This window comes from Apteryx rowi, unplaced genomic scaffold, assembly GCF_003343035.1.
Source record: "Apteryx rowi isolate R43461 unplaced genomic scaffold, aptRow1 scaffold_750, whole genome shotgun sequence".
Classification (NCBI taxonomy): Eukaryota; Metazoa; Chordata; class Aves; order Apterygiformes; family Apterygidae; genus Apteryx; species Apteryx rowi.
The window spans coordinates 972-15,263 of record NW_020451039.1 but is presented as its reverse complement, the minus strand read 5'-3'; the positions used below and the strand labels follow the sequence as shown (position 1 = coordinate 15,263).

General features: G+C 35.0%; 1 protein-coding gene across 1 annotated transcript; it reads right to left on the bottom strand.

Annotated features, from left to right (window-relative positions):
- Window positions 1-2,561: 2,561 nt before the first annotated feature.
- Window positions 2,562-14,061, bottom strand: CUNH7orf57 (chromosome unknown C7orf57 homolog; the record flags this gene model as incomplete). The annotated part of the gene is given in 6 exon segments (XM_026088099.1): window positions 2,562-2,638; window positions 5,186-5,322; window positions 6,352-6,452; window positions 12,703-12,865; window positions 12,997-13,105; window positions 13,864-14,061. Coding segments are annotated over 6 exon segments (785 nt in total), but the record flags the coding sequence as incomplete, so codon positions are not given.
- Window positions 14,062-14,292: the final 231 nt, after the last annotated feature.

Here is a 14,292-nt window from a genome sequence, read left to right as displayed (position 1 = left end):
ATAGAAGAGAATTATTAGAATTTTCCCCAGGAGGTAAGCAGTATTATGGAGTAATGCAGTATTACACATACACAAGAATTCATATTTTATGGAATAGACTTAGACAACTTTGGCACAGCATGCCCCTTAAGTCTCTGTGAATAGGTGATCTATAAATTTGAAAATACTTTTAAATACCCATGTTGTTATTGCTTCATAACATTACTGTCTCCAACTTTTTTGATAAATTTGTACTGAACACCTTAAAGAAAACTTTATATAAACAATTGAAATGGATTCAATATACCTCTAAGAGCACAAAACCTACTACTCAACWGATGAGCATTAGAAAAGGCTTGGCTGCCTTAATCAACTTCACAGTTTCATCATCATCTCCTATTTCTCCTTTTGCTCATGTTTTATGATCAGTAAAATATGTAACACTGAGCAGTATTTCCTACAATAATATAGAAGTGTTTCCTATGATATTGTAAGTCAGAAGAGCAAGGTGGGACTGAAAAATACTATTACTGCTTATAGTTTATGGCATTTAAGTATGCTCTAATAGGCCCTCAGAAATAGCATTCATTTTAATATTGCAGTTTACCATTGCTGGGCAGAACAGCAAGTTCTCTACTGGACTCTTTACAGACATTAATAATAAATATTATAATCTTATCCAAAGACTGTACCAAAAACATAGCTGAATTCTCAGAGATAGGTTCATATGACTGGGTAATTCTGAAGAACTCATAAAATGGTACTTATTTTTCCTGAAAACATTGTAGAGCTACTGCTGATTATTGCATTAAGGTTAAATTTTTATAGTTGAAATCCTGAGAATATCAACGCTTTGCCTGTGATACATACACAGTTTCTTCACACAAACTTATTATTTAGTGCCGCTCCACAGTGACAGTTTTTCTACTGATCAGGTTTTAACACTATGAGCCCCAGCTTTGGCATCCCTTGGTACTCTAACCTGGAAAATTAGATTTCATCAAAAGCTCTGCATTCACACTAAAATTAAAGGCTTCACTATATCTGAACAGAATTCACAAAACAAATTTTAAATAGAAATTCACTTAAGCTAATATTCTTTGTATTTTTTTCCTCAGATACAACTTGATACAACTTAAATTTCTTCATATTTGGAAAAACGTACTGATTAATCAATAACTACACATTAGCCATTGTCATATGTTTTAGTCCTTTATTTTTGTAAATGCAACTTAGACGCCTGAATTGTTGGTTAAAATGAATGGCAAAGAGACTCAGATGCTGGCTCTTCTGAAATCAACAGTAAAACTCCCACCAGGTTTCCCTGAAATTTTGGGGGTTTAGGATTAGCAATAGGTTTATATATTTCCAATCAATTTTCATAGCAAAGTTTTAATGAAAAGTATTGCTTAACCAAACTCTCTAAACATTCTGTTTGTGGAGATGTAGATTCAGTAATACATTAAAATCTTCAGTTCTGGATTCAAAGGTGTAAAATGTATTGAGAGTACACTCTGAAAAGGAAAATAACCAAATTACCAATTTATTAAAAACTTCATTTTTTATAGTATAAGCAAAAAAATCATATTAAAATTCATGCACTTTCTAACAGGCTTTACGATAAAATATTTCTATTTTCACAAGATTTCAGGGATAATTCCTCATTCAAATAGATAAAAGCGTAAACATTAAAATGTCAATATCTAACTTTCAGAATAGCAAAATAATTAATATACATTGCTATCTGAAAGTACAATTTTTTTTGCTGGAGTGAATAAACAAAGGAAACTACCATTTAATTTTTTTTCCAAGTCAAAACTTAAAGATATATAAAATTATTATTTAAAAGCTGAAAGTGCAGACACCATGCATAGCTTAGTCAGTCTCACTGTTACCCTAATGACCCATCTTCTATAAAACAAGACTGTAACAGGGAATTCCCCTGGGTCTTAATTTAATTCTGAACACTACGACCAGTCCTTATGCAGCAGGTATAGCGACAGAATCATGTAAGAAAGCTGAATATCTGGTCTAAATCTGCTTTGAGGACTAAGATACCATCTTTCCAGTGAAGGGTTGACTTTTCTACCCAAAGTAGCCATATTAGTTCAATTGTTTCTATTGACAATTAGTCCCATATCATAAAGTTCCACCTCACCTTCCTTTATGATATAGGTCATGAGTATAATCATATCCAAACCAGCAAGTTTCTTTCTTTAACTACATTGATACAGTACTCATGTATAGTCAAGATCAACAGCAACAGGGTAATCCTATTTGACAACAGCAAAGGAGCACTAGTCTCATGTAGAAGAGAACTTTAGTTTTGCTTCTTGAAACTATATTAAGAAAAGGTCTAAGTGTACACACTGACAGCTGTTGCCTATGCTTTACAACTTGCTGTAATCAAGCACAATGAAGTTCATCGAGGGTATAAAACAACTGAAGTACTCAACAAGGGAACAGTTTAACTAGAAATGTAATCTTATCAGATAAATGTAATCTAGCATATAAATAGTGGACTTTATCATAAACCATATACTGCTTTACTTCCCAATGCTTTTTCCCAATAGTCTTTTAAGCTATTTATTACATTCCTGAAGCTGTGGCTTTCACTTGTTGCTTGCAGGTGCTGTTTCAGGCTGTGATGGCTCTGAATCTGCAATAAAAAAGATGAAAGTACTGATGATATCTTCAACCACAGAAGTGACAAGGTCAGCTAGAGTTTTTGCTTTCTCTTCCTCTTCTCAAAATACATACAAATTCCAGTACTTATAATTTCTGACTAAATAGATAGACAAGGTACATGCAAAGTTTACAGTATGATGTAAATCTATAATCCAAGATAAATGCCCCGTAATTCCATTTTATCTCCTGTGTGATATTTCTTAGGCTTAGCTTGTGCAGCAGAAAACAGAGAAAGCTCCATAACAGAAGGGAGCTGCAAGATCCTCATTTTGCCAATTGCTTTGGATAAGCTGACAAAAGTACCCAAGTGGAAGAAAGTGCAAGCAGTGCCCTCAGCGCACACCTGAAAGCATGAAGAGGATAAAGTCAAAACTGAATCAAGGTACAATACGCCTGGGGCAAAACCACACTGATCAGGGCATTAACCTTTTTTTTTTTTTTTTTTTTAAACATTGAAATACATAATGCATCTCAGGCTGAATAGCTGTGGTTGACAAAAGAAGACAATACAAGAAAAGCAGGTGTCATGTTATTTAACAGTTTGGGAAAGAAAAGCATTTCAAAAATACAATGCATCTGTATATCAAACTATGTAGCATATTAACTTTTCACCAATCTTTACAGTCTACTCATCATTTCATTTTCTGTTTATGCTTCAGTGCTATAACCAAACCAATTTAACCATTACCCTGAAAATCTTCAGTTTTCTTTACTTCCAAAATGTTACATTTGAGGCACATTTCACATTAAAGAAATCAGTTATAACCAAGTGAACTTATTTGGAGGCTTTGAAGATCCCAAATCCTTTCCTTTACTTCAGTAATGGAAAATTCATTAAGAAAAATATCAGTGCACTAGAATGTTAAATAGAATCTGAAGGCAAAAGAGGAGTATTAATGGTCTTCATTCATGTTAAGGAAGAGCATTTTTAGATTGACCTATAAGGTCTTCATTTCTCCTATGGCAGCATCCTCTGCATGATCAGAGATTGGATACTCAAGCTGATTTTGAAGAGTAGTTTCTCAGATTAGGCACTCTATTTCAGGTCCAGAGTGAGAGCTGGGTTCATCCTTTAGTTTTGTAGCAGATTTTCTTTCGAATGATAACACATTAGTTTAGTTTTCTGCTCTCCTGTTTTCTTCCGATACTCACCTGGAGAAAGGGACTCTGCAAAGACGACAAAGAACCCTTTACTATAAATATAGTTGTTCTTAAAAAAAAAAAAAAAAAAAAATCAATTCAGGAAGTGCTATTCATACAAACTAAAGTAACCTGCCTCTAAGCCTTGCACACATTGATATATCAAGTTCAAGAGAGTTACAACAATCCACGGTATATACACAAGTATTCACTGATATAGTTTTTAAAAAAGTCTAAAAACATACAGTAAATTCTGGAGCTTACAATATGTATATTAAATACTGTTTTAAAAGATTGTTATACAAAGCTGATACACCCAACTTGGTTACCAAACCACTATAAAAAGCCAAAACAAAAGGTCTTTGACATAAGACTATTCAGTAAATTTAAAAAAATAGTAGATGCACATTACATGAAATACAAATTGAAACAAGTGAAAATAAAGTCACAAAGAAAGGGGTACATGAGTTAATTTTAAAGGGACACTAAGATGCTAGGAAATATTGCCAACTGACAACAGGAAGACAGATTAAAAATGGAAATGAATTGTAAAAGTATGAGTGCACAGAACTCATACTTTTACAGAAATATTACTTACACAGAAATATTTTTACTTCCTACACACACATTTATTAAAAAAAGAAAACATAGTACTAAGAATAAATGAATAAATAGCTTTGATTTTATATGATTATCAGGACTATTTAATACTTGCAAGATGGATTTCCCCACACACTTTAAGAATACTTAGAAATAAATTATGTATGTCATAGTTATTATCATTGTGCATGACAGATTTGGAAGCATGAGCACTGTATAACATTTTTACTATAATAAAACTGCTTCAAAGCCACTATATTCAAACAAGTGTATACATTTATTTTTATGAGTTTTTAAGTACAGTGATCTATTTCCTAAATACTAGTATCAATGATATTTATAAGGAGTTTTTCAGTAAAAACTTAAGGGCCAAGGACTATTCACAACAAATATGCAGCAAATACTTCAGTCTGCTTAACTTTAATCAAGAGGACAGCTGTGTCTCTTCTAATGTTTTTACAAAAAAAATATATCACAGAGAACCCCTGGATCAAAACAGGGCATACTTCTACAATATTAAAGATTAAAAAAAGCCACAGAAGTTCCCACATTCTCTGACTACAAGCAAGACTCCACTTTTTTTTTTTTTTGCTTGTTTGTTTTTGTTTTTAAAAAAAGTCTTTGGGTATTATATGCCAAGCATGGTAATTCACTAATTTTTACCATATTTAAAGAGATACACAAAAATTAGGGCTATCTTTGCCTGTTACTTTGAGATCACAACTGACTTGGGGGAGTGGGGGGAAGAGAGGAGGCAATCAACTTGCAATAATTTTACCTCTGCACTGCTCGCTATTTTCTGATGTTTGTTGAACCTTTTTTTCCCTTTCAGTATGCTGCTGAATCCAGTCAGCCCCATAACCGTTGCTAATTAATTTGCTGAAGTTTACTGCTTCACCATTTCTCTGAGCAGGCCTGTAAAGCCAAACAAAATATACTGGGGGAAAAAGGTAACATAAGTAAACCACAATGAGGATTAGGAGGAAAAAAATTATTTTGCACATTAAAAGCAGTGACCTTATACCAAATAGTTTATTTGCAAGTAACAGTAAGCAGAAATAAATAATATATGCTACATATAATCATCTAAAAAAAAAACCCCCATACATCTAGACCTGATTCACAAAACACACATGCACAATTTTACATAAGAAGAGCCATGCATTTTATTGGAACTTTACATGTATAATAATTACAGAACTCCGGTCTTAAGAAATGAAAAAGGGAAGTCACCTGAAGAATGTGAGAGTTAAAAAGGCTGATATTATTATTATAATGTTATGAAGGTGGTATTTTGTCCCCAAATTTAATCACTTAGTTTGCATTAACACATTTCTAAAACATACGGAGATTACTGATGTCTATGCATATAGTGTATTTTTAAGACTTAAAATTCTCTGAAGCAATTTAGTTGTGCACACAGCTTGATGATGTAAGCACTTGCTTAGAAAACTGTTATATCTTCCAGGTGTTCATTACAGCATTTTTGTTGTGCCTCATCTCATGCTGGGCAATAGTTAATATGATTTCTTAAAACAATAGTCTCACTTGTGTCTTTGTAAACTATGCTCACAGAAATAACGAAAAACAGTGCAGTTGGTATCTGTTTACTGGTATTGAGAACAAAAACAAAAAAAAAACAACCAAACAATTTAGAATATGGTAAAAACATTGACCTACATGAAGTTCTACCATACAACTGTATGCTTACTTTTCCTAAAGCAAAGTTCTATTTAGTATCTTTGCCATGTAAGTTGAAGTCCTATTAGTTTAGCTGTTTATAAAACCATTTCAGTATTCCAGGTGATAGCAAGTTTAGCAGCAATAAGGACCCACGAAGTCTGTAAATACATTCATGGATCTATACAATTTCATAGGGTTACTCATATGCACAAATGGTTGCAGGATTAGGAGTTTAACAAATTTCATAAATTCACTACTTACATAGGTGGAAAGGTAAGCTTATTTTTCCCACTGAATTCCTTGTTTGTAGAAACATTCTGCATTCTGCTTTGATATTTAGGGTTTATAGCTGGAAGCTTTACCTGTGTTACAGAAATCTTAATTTAGTAAAGTAAGTTATGATAAAAATGAGTAAGAGGTGTGAAAAATGAGTTATATTAGACTAAGAATCTGTAAGTGTTACTGTCTTAGGAATATTTTTTCCAGCAGTAAGCATACAGGAATAAGGGAATACTATAAGATAATAAAACACATATTTATTCCAGATGAGATCAGCTGTCTGCTGTCTGTTCAGTATAGCAATAATGTGGAATAAGTTCATCCATGACCTTTTTCCTTGCTGTAGGCTTCTACTGAAAATTAGTTTCAAATTCAAATTTAGCAATTGCAGCCTCTCATCTTGGCTCAGTTCTCCGTATGCAATCTTTGAAAATACCCTGGTCTTACTGAAGTCAATGGGACCAGAAATTCATTCCCAGTTTAATTACAGCAACTTTTTTTGATAAAAAGCATAGGATAACCCATATAATAATAAAGCTATTGCAGTACATTAATTTGAGGTTTGAGATTCCAGCAAATGCAGATATGTTGGGAGAAACCTACAATGGAAGTATATATTACTAAATATTACTTTTATCATCTTTTTATACGTAATGACAGGTAAAGAAACTCAGGGTTGCCTAGTGGTTATAGATTTCACCTCTTTGACTATACTGAAATATCCCCATAAGGCAGACAGATGAGAAGGCACCTAGGAAGCTAGTGAAATGGCATTACAAAGTCTAGGAGTGAAAGTCAGAAAACTGAAAAGTAATGGAAAAACATCAACAACACTTATTAAAGCTATTTATTTAACACCCATCAGAATCAATGACTATGGAAGGGTCAGACTTCCCTCAAACAAAAACATTAAACTAAGTATCCCCAACAGGTCCCAGATATTTTTGATGAATAACTGGGAAGAAATTTGAGGTTTAAAAATAAATAAATAAATAAATAAAAATAACAAAATCTTTAAAGACTACTTACAGCTTCCTTCACTTCATTAAGAAGAAAAAAATGAAGATGGCATGAACTATTTTCAAAGCCTTTCCTTTATTTTAATATATTGTTTTAATTAATACTATTTTGACCATTTTATCTTTTAAACATCCAAAATGGGAGCACAACCCATAGCATAAAAGATACTAATGGCAGGTTATTTTTAAAAAAATTCAGAAGATGGTAATTAGAAGTGCTATATTGCTATATAAAAGTACATTAGGCATAAAGATCCCCCGCACCTAAGTGGACACACTTACTACAACAGAGTTAACCAAACAGAGTAAAAAATTAGGAACAGAGCACAAAAATTAGATGTATAATGAGCAAGTGCAATTGGATTGCAGACACAATAAAACATTTCACAGGAAAATATCAATGAAGAAAAATTCTAAAATAGATGTAAATACACTACAGAGTTAAGGAGCACGTGCAGATTCAGTATGGAAAGAATGAAAAAAAGTATAACAGCATTGGTATATATCTAATCCATGAACTAATTAACAAACTAATAAAAAAAAGGGGGGAAAGATGAGTATTTGGGGAATGTAGATGATTTTCTTATTTTCTGGGAGAAACCGATTCTGAAACAGAAGGCCAATCCAAACTACCTTATTTCAGTGCAGAAATTCCTACAGACTTCAGTGGAGACAGTTTCACTAGAAGAAAAATTCCAGAATCTGGTAACAAATAAATTGATGGGCTACTACCTTGCAGACAAACAGACTGCTGATATATTGAACCTTAAAGATAGGAAAAACTGGGACGCTTGTCAAATAAAAAGAGTTGATACTAGTAAGAATATTATGCAGTGATGTTGGATGAAGGCAGGGGGTGTTTTTTCCAACCTGGAGGTTAAAAAAAAAAAAAAAGGTGAAAAGCTGCCTTACAACTGCTTTTTAAATCCATGAACTCTTACTTTCTGAAGTGGTCCATTTGTATTTTATATTTCAAAAACACTAACCTAGTGTGCAAGGAATATAACTGTTGTTTTCTGTTTATCATTATACCATTTCAGATACAACATACCATGGAAGTTCCAGACCCAGGACACTGTCGCTGAGTGTTGAAACTTACAAAATCAATGTAATAAGACAAGCATAAATCATCAAGGCCTGGTAACTTTTGGTGCTTATTCACTGCGCGGCACACAGGGCAACACAGAAACACAACATGATTTGATATTTGACACAAATAGTAGATGGAAAGAGAGGAGACTCTTGTCTTGACACTGAGAAGAAGAAACATTTGAAAAGGAAGCCTAAAACTTAAAGAGAAGATGAGTAAAAAATAAACAAACAAATAAATAAATCTAGAGACAACTATCAAAAATAAGGAAAAGAGAGAGAAAAGGAAAGGCAAAGAGAAGAGACTGAAGACTAACACAGTGAAACTTGCGCATTGTTCTAAATGCTCAATTTCTTTTCCTCAAATTAAATGAAATAGACTAATGTAAACTGCAAGTACCAAAACATTCCATAGCGTTCAAATCCAGTAATGAGTGACAAAGGGAACTAAGGAACATATTAGAATTTGTYTTTGAAGGGAATCAAATCAGGTCTGGAATCCCATCAGGCTGTTACTTCACTGTGCAAATTCAGCATTAAGAACAGGCCCTTGTGCCATTACACTCTAATGATTATAGCTGAGGAGGCATCTTCACTTTGACAGGTCTCTATTTAACATCCACAGTGCCTTCAAGAAAAATCAAGCTAACCATGTAGGTCATTTTTCACACATTCTCTGTTTAAAATGCTCTCTCCCTTTGTAATGAGATGGTAACAGCATACCCTGAAATTACTCTTTACATTTATTGTACATATAAGTTTATTAGACTCTGATTCAAATAAACGCTAATTGTGATTTGTAGGTCAACTACTTGAAGCGATGCTGAACAACTCTTACAGCATGCATCAAAAGTTCAAAAGGAAATTTTGCTATTGAGGCTTATGATTTAGTGGTGCTTTACCACTAGAGATACTAAATGCATAGCCAGGAATGTTGATCCCATTTTCCTTTTTGTTTGGAAGGAAAAATCCCATCATTCAGAGTTGCACAAACTGTCTGGGCATGGAGAGAAGCCTCTCATTCTTCTGACAACCTTAATACCTGTGTATCGACCACGAGCAAGATATGACCTACTCTTTGAAGGAATACATAGGGTTCTTAAGGGTTTGGCTATGAAACACTTACTATAGAAACTAAAGACCCACTCACCACAGCTCTAGAAAAATTTCCATATGGAAAAAGCAAGACAAAAAACCCAGATGAAGTTACTTGTACTTACTGACAGATGATAAATATATACCTATGTATGCCTAGCAGAACTCCGTGACACTTTACAAAAAGAGATCCCTATCATTACCTCCGTTTTATAGGAAAACCGAGGCACAGCAAAGCGAGGTGACTTGCACAAGCTAATGGAGCAGACTAGTGGCAGAGCTGGGAATAGATGGAGTTCAGGTATCCCGAGTCCCCCATCCAGTGTGCTTATTTACTAGGCCAAACTGTAGATCAGTTGAAAAAGAACTGGTATAATCTAGTTTTGTTTCCTGTGTCCCCAGTATACTGAGGGAAGATAGCAATTAAAAGGTGGAAACAGCAATGAAAAGGTGAATTCTATGATGAACAGGGAACTTCAAACACTTCTACTAGAAGCATATTGACTGTTAGGGTATGAATAGCACCACTAACTAAAGGAGTTCCTCCTTTCAACCTCTGGAAAAAACATCCTTTAACAAAAAGCTAAAGTCCAATGCAAATGCCTAGGAGATATGATTTCACACATGAGGGAGTAGTCTTAGTGGGGTAGCAGAAAGATTCCCCAACTCTGACACTAACCCTGATACTGCGTCTAACTGATCTCCCACCTATACTTAGCCCTCTCTTTCAGTTAGCAGCATTTTCAACCCACCCTGGTTGGTTGAAACACTACATGGTGTGTAGGCTAAAGGATGTTTCCATTTGGCCTAGTAATCTGTCACTTCAGCACGAGGATGAAAGCTAAATCCTTCACATGCTGACAGTTCTTTGCTGCTTTGCATAATTCCCAGAAGAAAGAGAAGTATCCTTGCAATTAAGGCATCAGGAAGAAACAACAGGATCTGTGCTGAGGCATAGAGAACCATATGATGGCTCTCCCTGGTCTCCAGTCCTACTGCACACAATTACAAACATAAGAAACATTTTCAGTATGAGCAGTGATGAAGATTCCAATATTTTGAACAGAGCGGCATAAAAGCTTAAAGATCCAGAGCAAGGGCTCACTTGGGAACCATGTTTTCTGAACTGAGCACAACTGCTACCCTTAGAGGTTTAAATGTTTTTGCTGTTGTCCATAAGGGCACCCTTTGAGACTTCTCTCCGTGATTGCACCATACCTCTCTGTTCTCAAGGAGTGCTTAGTCAGACTGGACTGAAAAAAAGTTTTCAATATAATTAATATCACCTAAATACTTCAGGTAGTTTGCCACTGTAGTATCATCACATAGTGGTACAAGCACATTGAATGTTGGTTAGAAATTTTCTTGCAGTGGTTTTGGAATACATCTGTAACATTTCAATATACAAGATGTAGAGTCAGAAAACTAAAACAAATAACGTTTGGGAGGACTAGTTCCATTGCCTTACTGAAAGATTCCTCAGGGGAGTACTCTCAACTAAACACAAGATAGAAACCTCTTATAACAAGAGACAACTACTAGGAGTAGCTGTGAAAGAAAAGCACCTTTTGATGTCTCAAGGTATAGGAGACACTTCTCATGAGGGTACAAGAAGAAAGGTACTAAGAAGGAAGACAACCATTTCAGAGATGTTGGGGGGGAGAAGAAACTAAGGAGCAGAATGATCCACAGATAATCTGTCTTTTTAGGCATCTAACCATAAAGAGTCAGGCTTGGGATTTAGCAACTTGAGTGAAACTCAGCTTCAGCTTTCAAGAGTGGTGTAAATTTTATCAGGAGATTTGGAAACTGAGCTGAATGTAACATATCACCAAAAAAGAAAGCAGGTATATAGTGGCTATAAAACAAATGGGACTTTCCCTGATTGTGCATGAAACTGGGTCTTGATCAAACTCCATCCCTAACARAAACAGACCTCAATTTCACTTTAACAGCCACCACAAAGACTTGAATTGCACCTACTCTTGTCAAAATTAAATTTGACTCAGAGCACTGAAAATAGTGGGTTCTTAAGTAAGGGAGCGAGGAACAGTGCTTCATCTCCCTCCTGTTTTCATCCTGTAAGGGGGTTCCATGGCAATCTGTATTTCTATTTTCAGTATTTTAAGTTCCGTTTTCAGTATTTTAAGTCTCCTACAGAAATAAAACTTCACCTAGAGACATCAGTCAAATTATAGCTTAAGCATACATTGTGTGTTTGACTGTTTCCGCAGACAAAGAGGACATTCCCAAGCCTGTCCTGAAAAGCAAGGCCTACCCACTTCCACAAGCCATTGTTCCAAACTTGCATTAGTTACTCATCTCAGCAAAGGCAAAGGGTTTTCCTAAAATGTCAAGCATTTGCACTTGCATTCAAGTGGAAGATAGCTACTGGTGTTCAAGTATATCAGAAGTCTTCCCCTGGGTGCTCCAAAGGACTACAGTAACTGAGGCACACAAAACTGGAGAGCATATTAAAAACCAAAACAACAACAACAAAACCTATCAGGCTTAAACATCTAAACGGGGAGGAAAGGAAGAGGAAAGAGAGAGGCTGGGAGATAGGTTTCCAGGACAAAGCCAAGACATCACACAGAACTTTGTTCTAACGGCAGCTTGTGCTATACTTATTTTGCATTAGATGCATCTTCTGTTTTTAGATTGACAGTGCAGTATCTTTCAGGAGCATCTCTTGAATTTAAACTAAAACAAAAGCCCTTCTTTGAACAGTCTTCTGTTCCTTCTTCTTCTTCCTTTCCCCTCTTCCCCCTTCTTTCTTCCTCCCCCAAGACCACTGAACAAGAATTTACTGACAAAGAGTAAATTAAATTGCAGGGGGAAAATAAAGGATAAGAAAACAGAGAACTATTGGCTTTCATACACACTTAAATATATGCACCATATAATGTGATTGGAAATTGCATTTCTGGCTCGTATGCTGTACCTGGAGCACTTAAGAGAAACATGACTTCATTATCATTCTCTAACTGCAATACAGAAAATTGCTCCCGGAATACCGAAATTGCAGTGGACTATAACTTCCCTTTAGTAAGAACCAACAAGTCCAATCAGAAGCGTCTTCACCAGCTCTACACAGAAAGCATCATCACTGAACATCTCTCAATCATACCTTTTTTTTCTCTGTGTTCTCTTTGTCCTCAGCATCCCGTTGCCAAACACTTTTCGTATCGAAATCAAATGGTGCTCTTCTTGTCTCATAGCTATTACTATGATGATCACCAGCCTTAAACTCTTCATGAATCATATAATCTGGTATAGTGGAAACATAGTTCCTGCAGACAAAAATTTAACAGTTATTGGTACTATGGATAATTATCCTACACTTTATTACAAAATATCCATTTGAAACACTAACAGATGAATACAGAACCTAAAAAGTTATGTGGGATCTCAGCAGACTTACTGCGGCTCATTGGTTGTTGGGGGATTAGAGCGGTGTGAGTACCAGTCAGGTGCAGCATATGCTACTGGAGATGACTTCCTTGTAACAGGAGTGTAGTGCTTCAGTAAGTCTTAGGATAAAAAGATAAAAGCTGCTAATGGTCTGACTTCTATCTGGTAATAAAAGCATTACCTTTATCTTCAGGTTGGTGCTTTGTCAGGAAGAGATACTTTTCTATTCAATATTATTCATATCCCTTGATAAAAATGGACAATCAGAACCTTTTAGCATTGCATTTCAATTGTACCATGTATCTTGTTTTAAGTATTTTGACATATTTCTACCAGTGCCTGGGAATTATTATTTCTGTATTGGTTATTCTACTCTAAGTTTATGTGCAAGCTATCTATTCAAGTTTCACACTTTTTTTCCAATAAAGTAAAAAATGAAAATACAGACTATCCTGGTACAAGACCAGAGCACGTACAGAACTGTAACATGCTGAATGTCATTATAAAATAAAACAAAAAACACTTTATAGACTTCTACAAAGTTTTCCGATAATGCCTTTTGGGATGAGATCGTATTCACCAGAGCATTATTTAAATAAACCTGACATAAGTTGTAAAGACTTCTCTATAATGCAGTTAAACTGTCATACTGATCTAATTAGTTTAGATACAGTACAAGACTATAGATTTTGGTAATGAGTAGCTAAATTAAAAATAAGCTGCAAGGATTGGCTTTTAGATCACATTTTCAATCAATAATTTTTTTCCATAGTTTAACTTCAAAACTCCAGGGGATTCTTCTGAAATATCTACAAGCTTTTTCTACCACAAACCAAACTAAAAGAAAAACAAGGAAACAAAAAAAGCAGATGTTTACCAGGTCGGCCTCCTTGCTTTGCCAACTTTACATATTCTGAATCAGTATCTTTGATCCACTTCCTGCGGCCCCCAAACATCTTTTCATTTTGAGGTTCCGCAAGGTCACTCAGACCTGGAATCTGGGATGGTGGAGGAAGTGGAATTCCCGAGTTCACTGATTTCTCTGGTTCTTTCAGGGGTATGTGGTAGTACCATTCTACAGTAAAAGAGAAGAAAATATTTACAGTAAATGTTCACTGCTAACATCCTTTTTCAGGTAGCAAAAACAACAAACTTTGTTTGTTACTTAAGACTGAAGAGAGTTCGTTTGAAACTCAAGCAATATGCTGCATTTCAGCTGGAAAGTAAAAGACAAGGTGTGCTTATTGCGGGGGACATAGTACATACGACTTTTAGAGGATCAGATGCAGTAAAGAAATACCTTCGT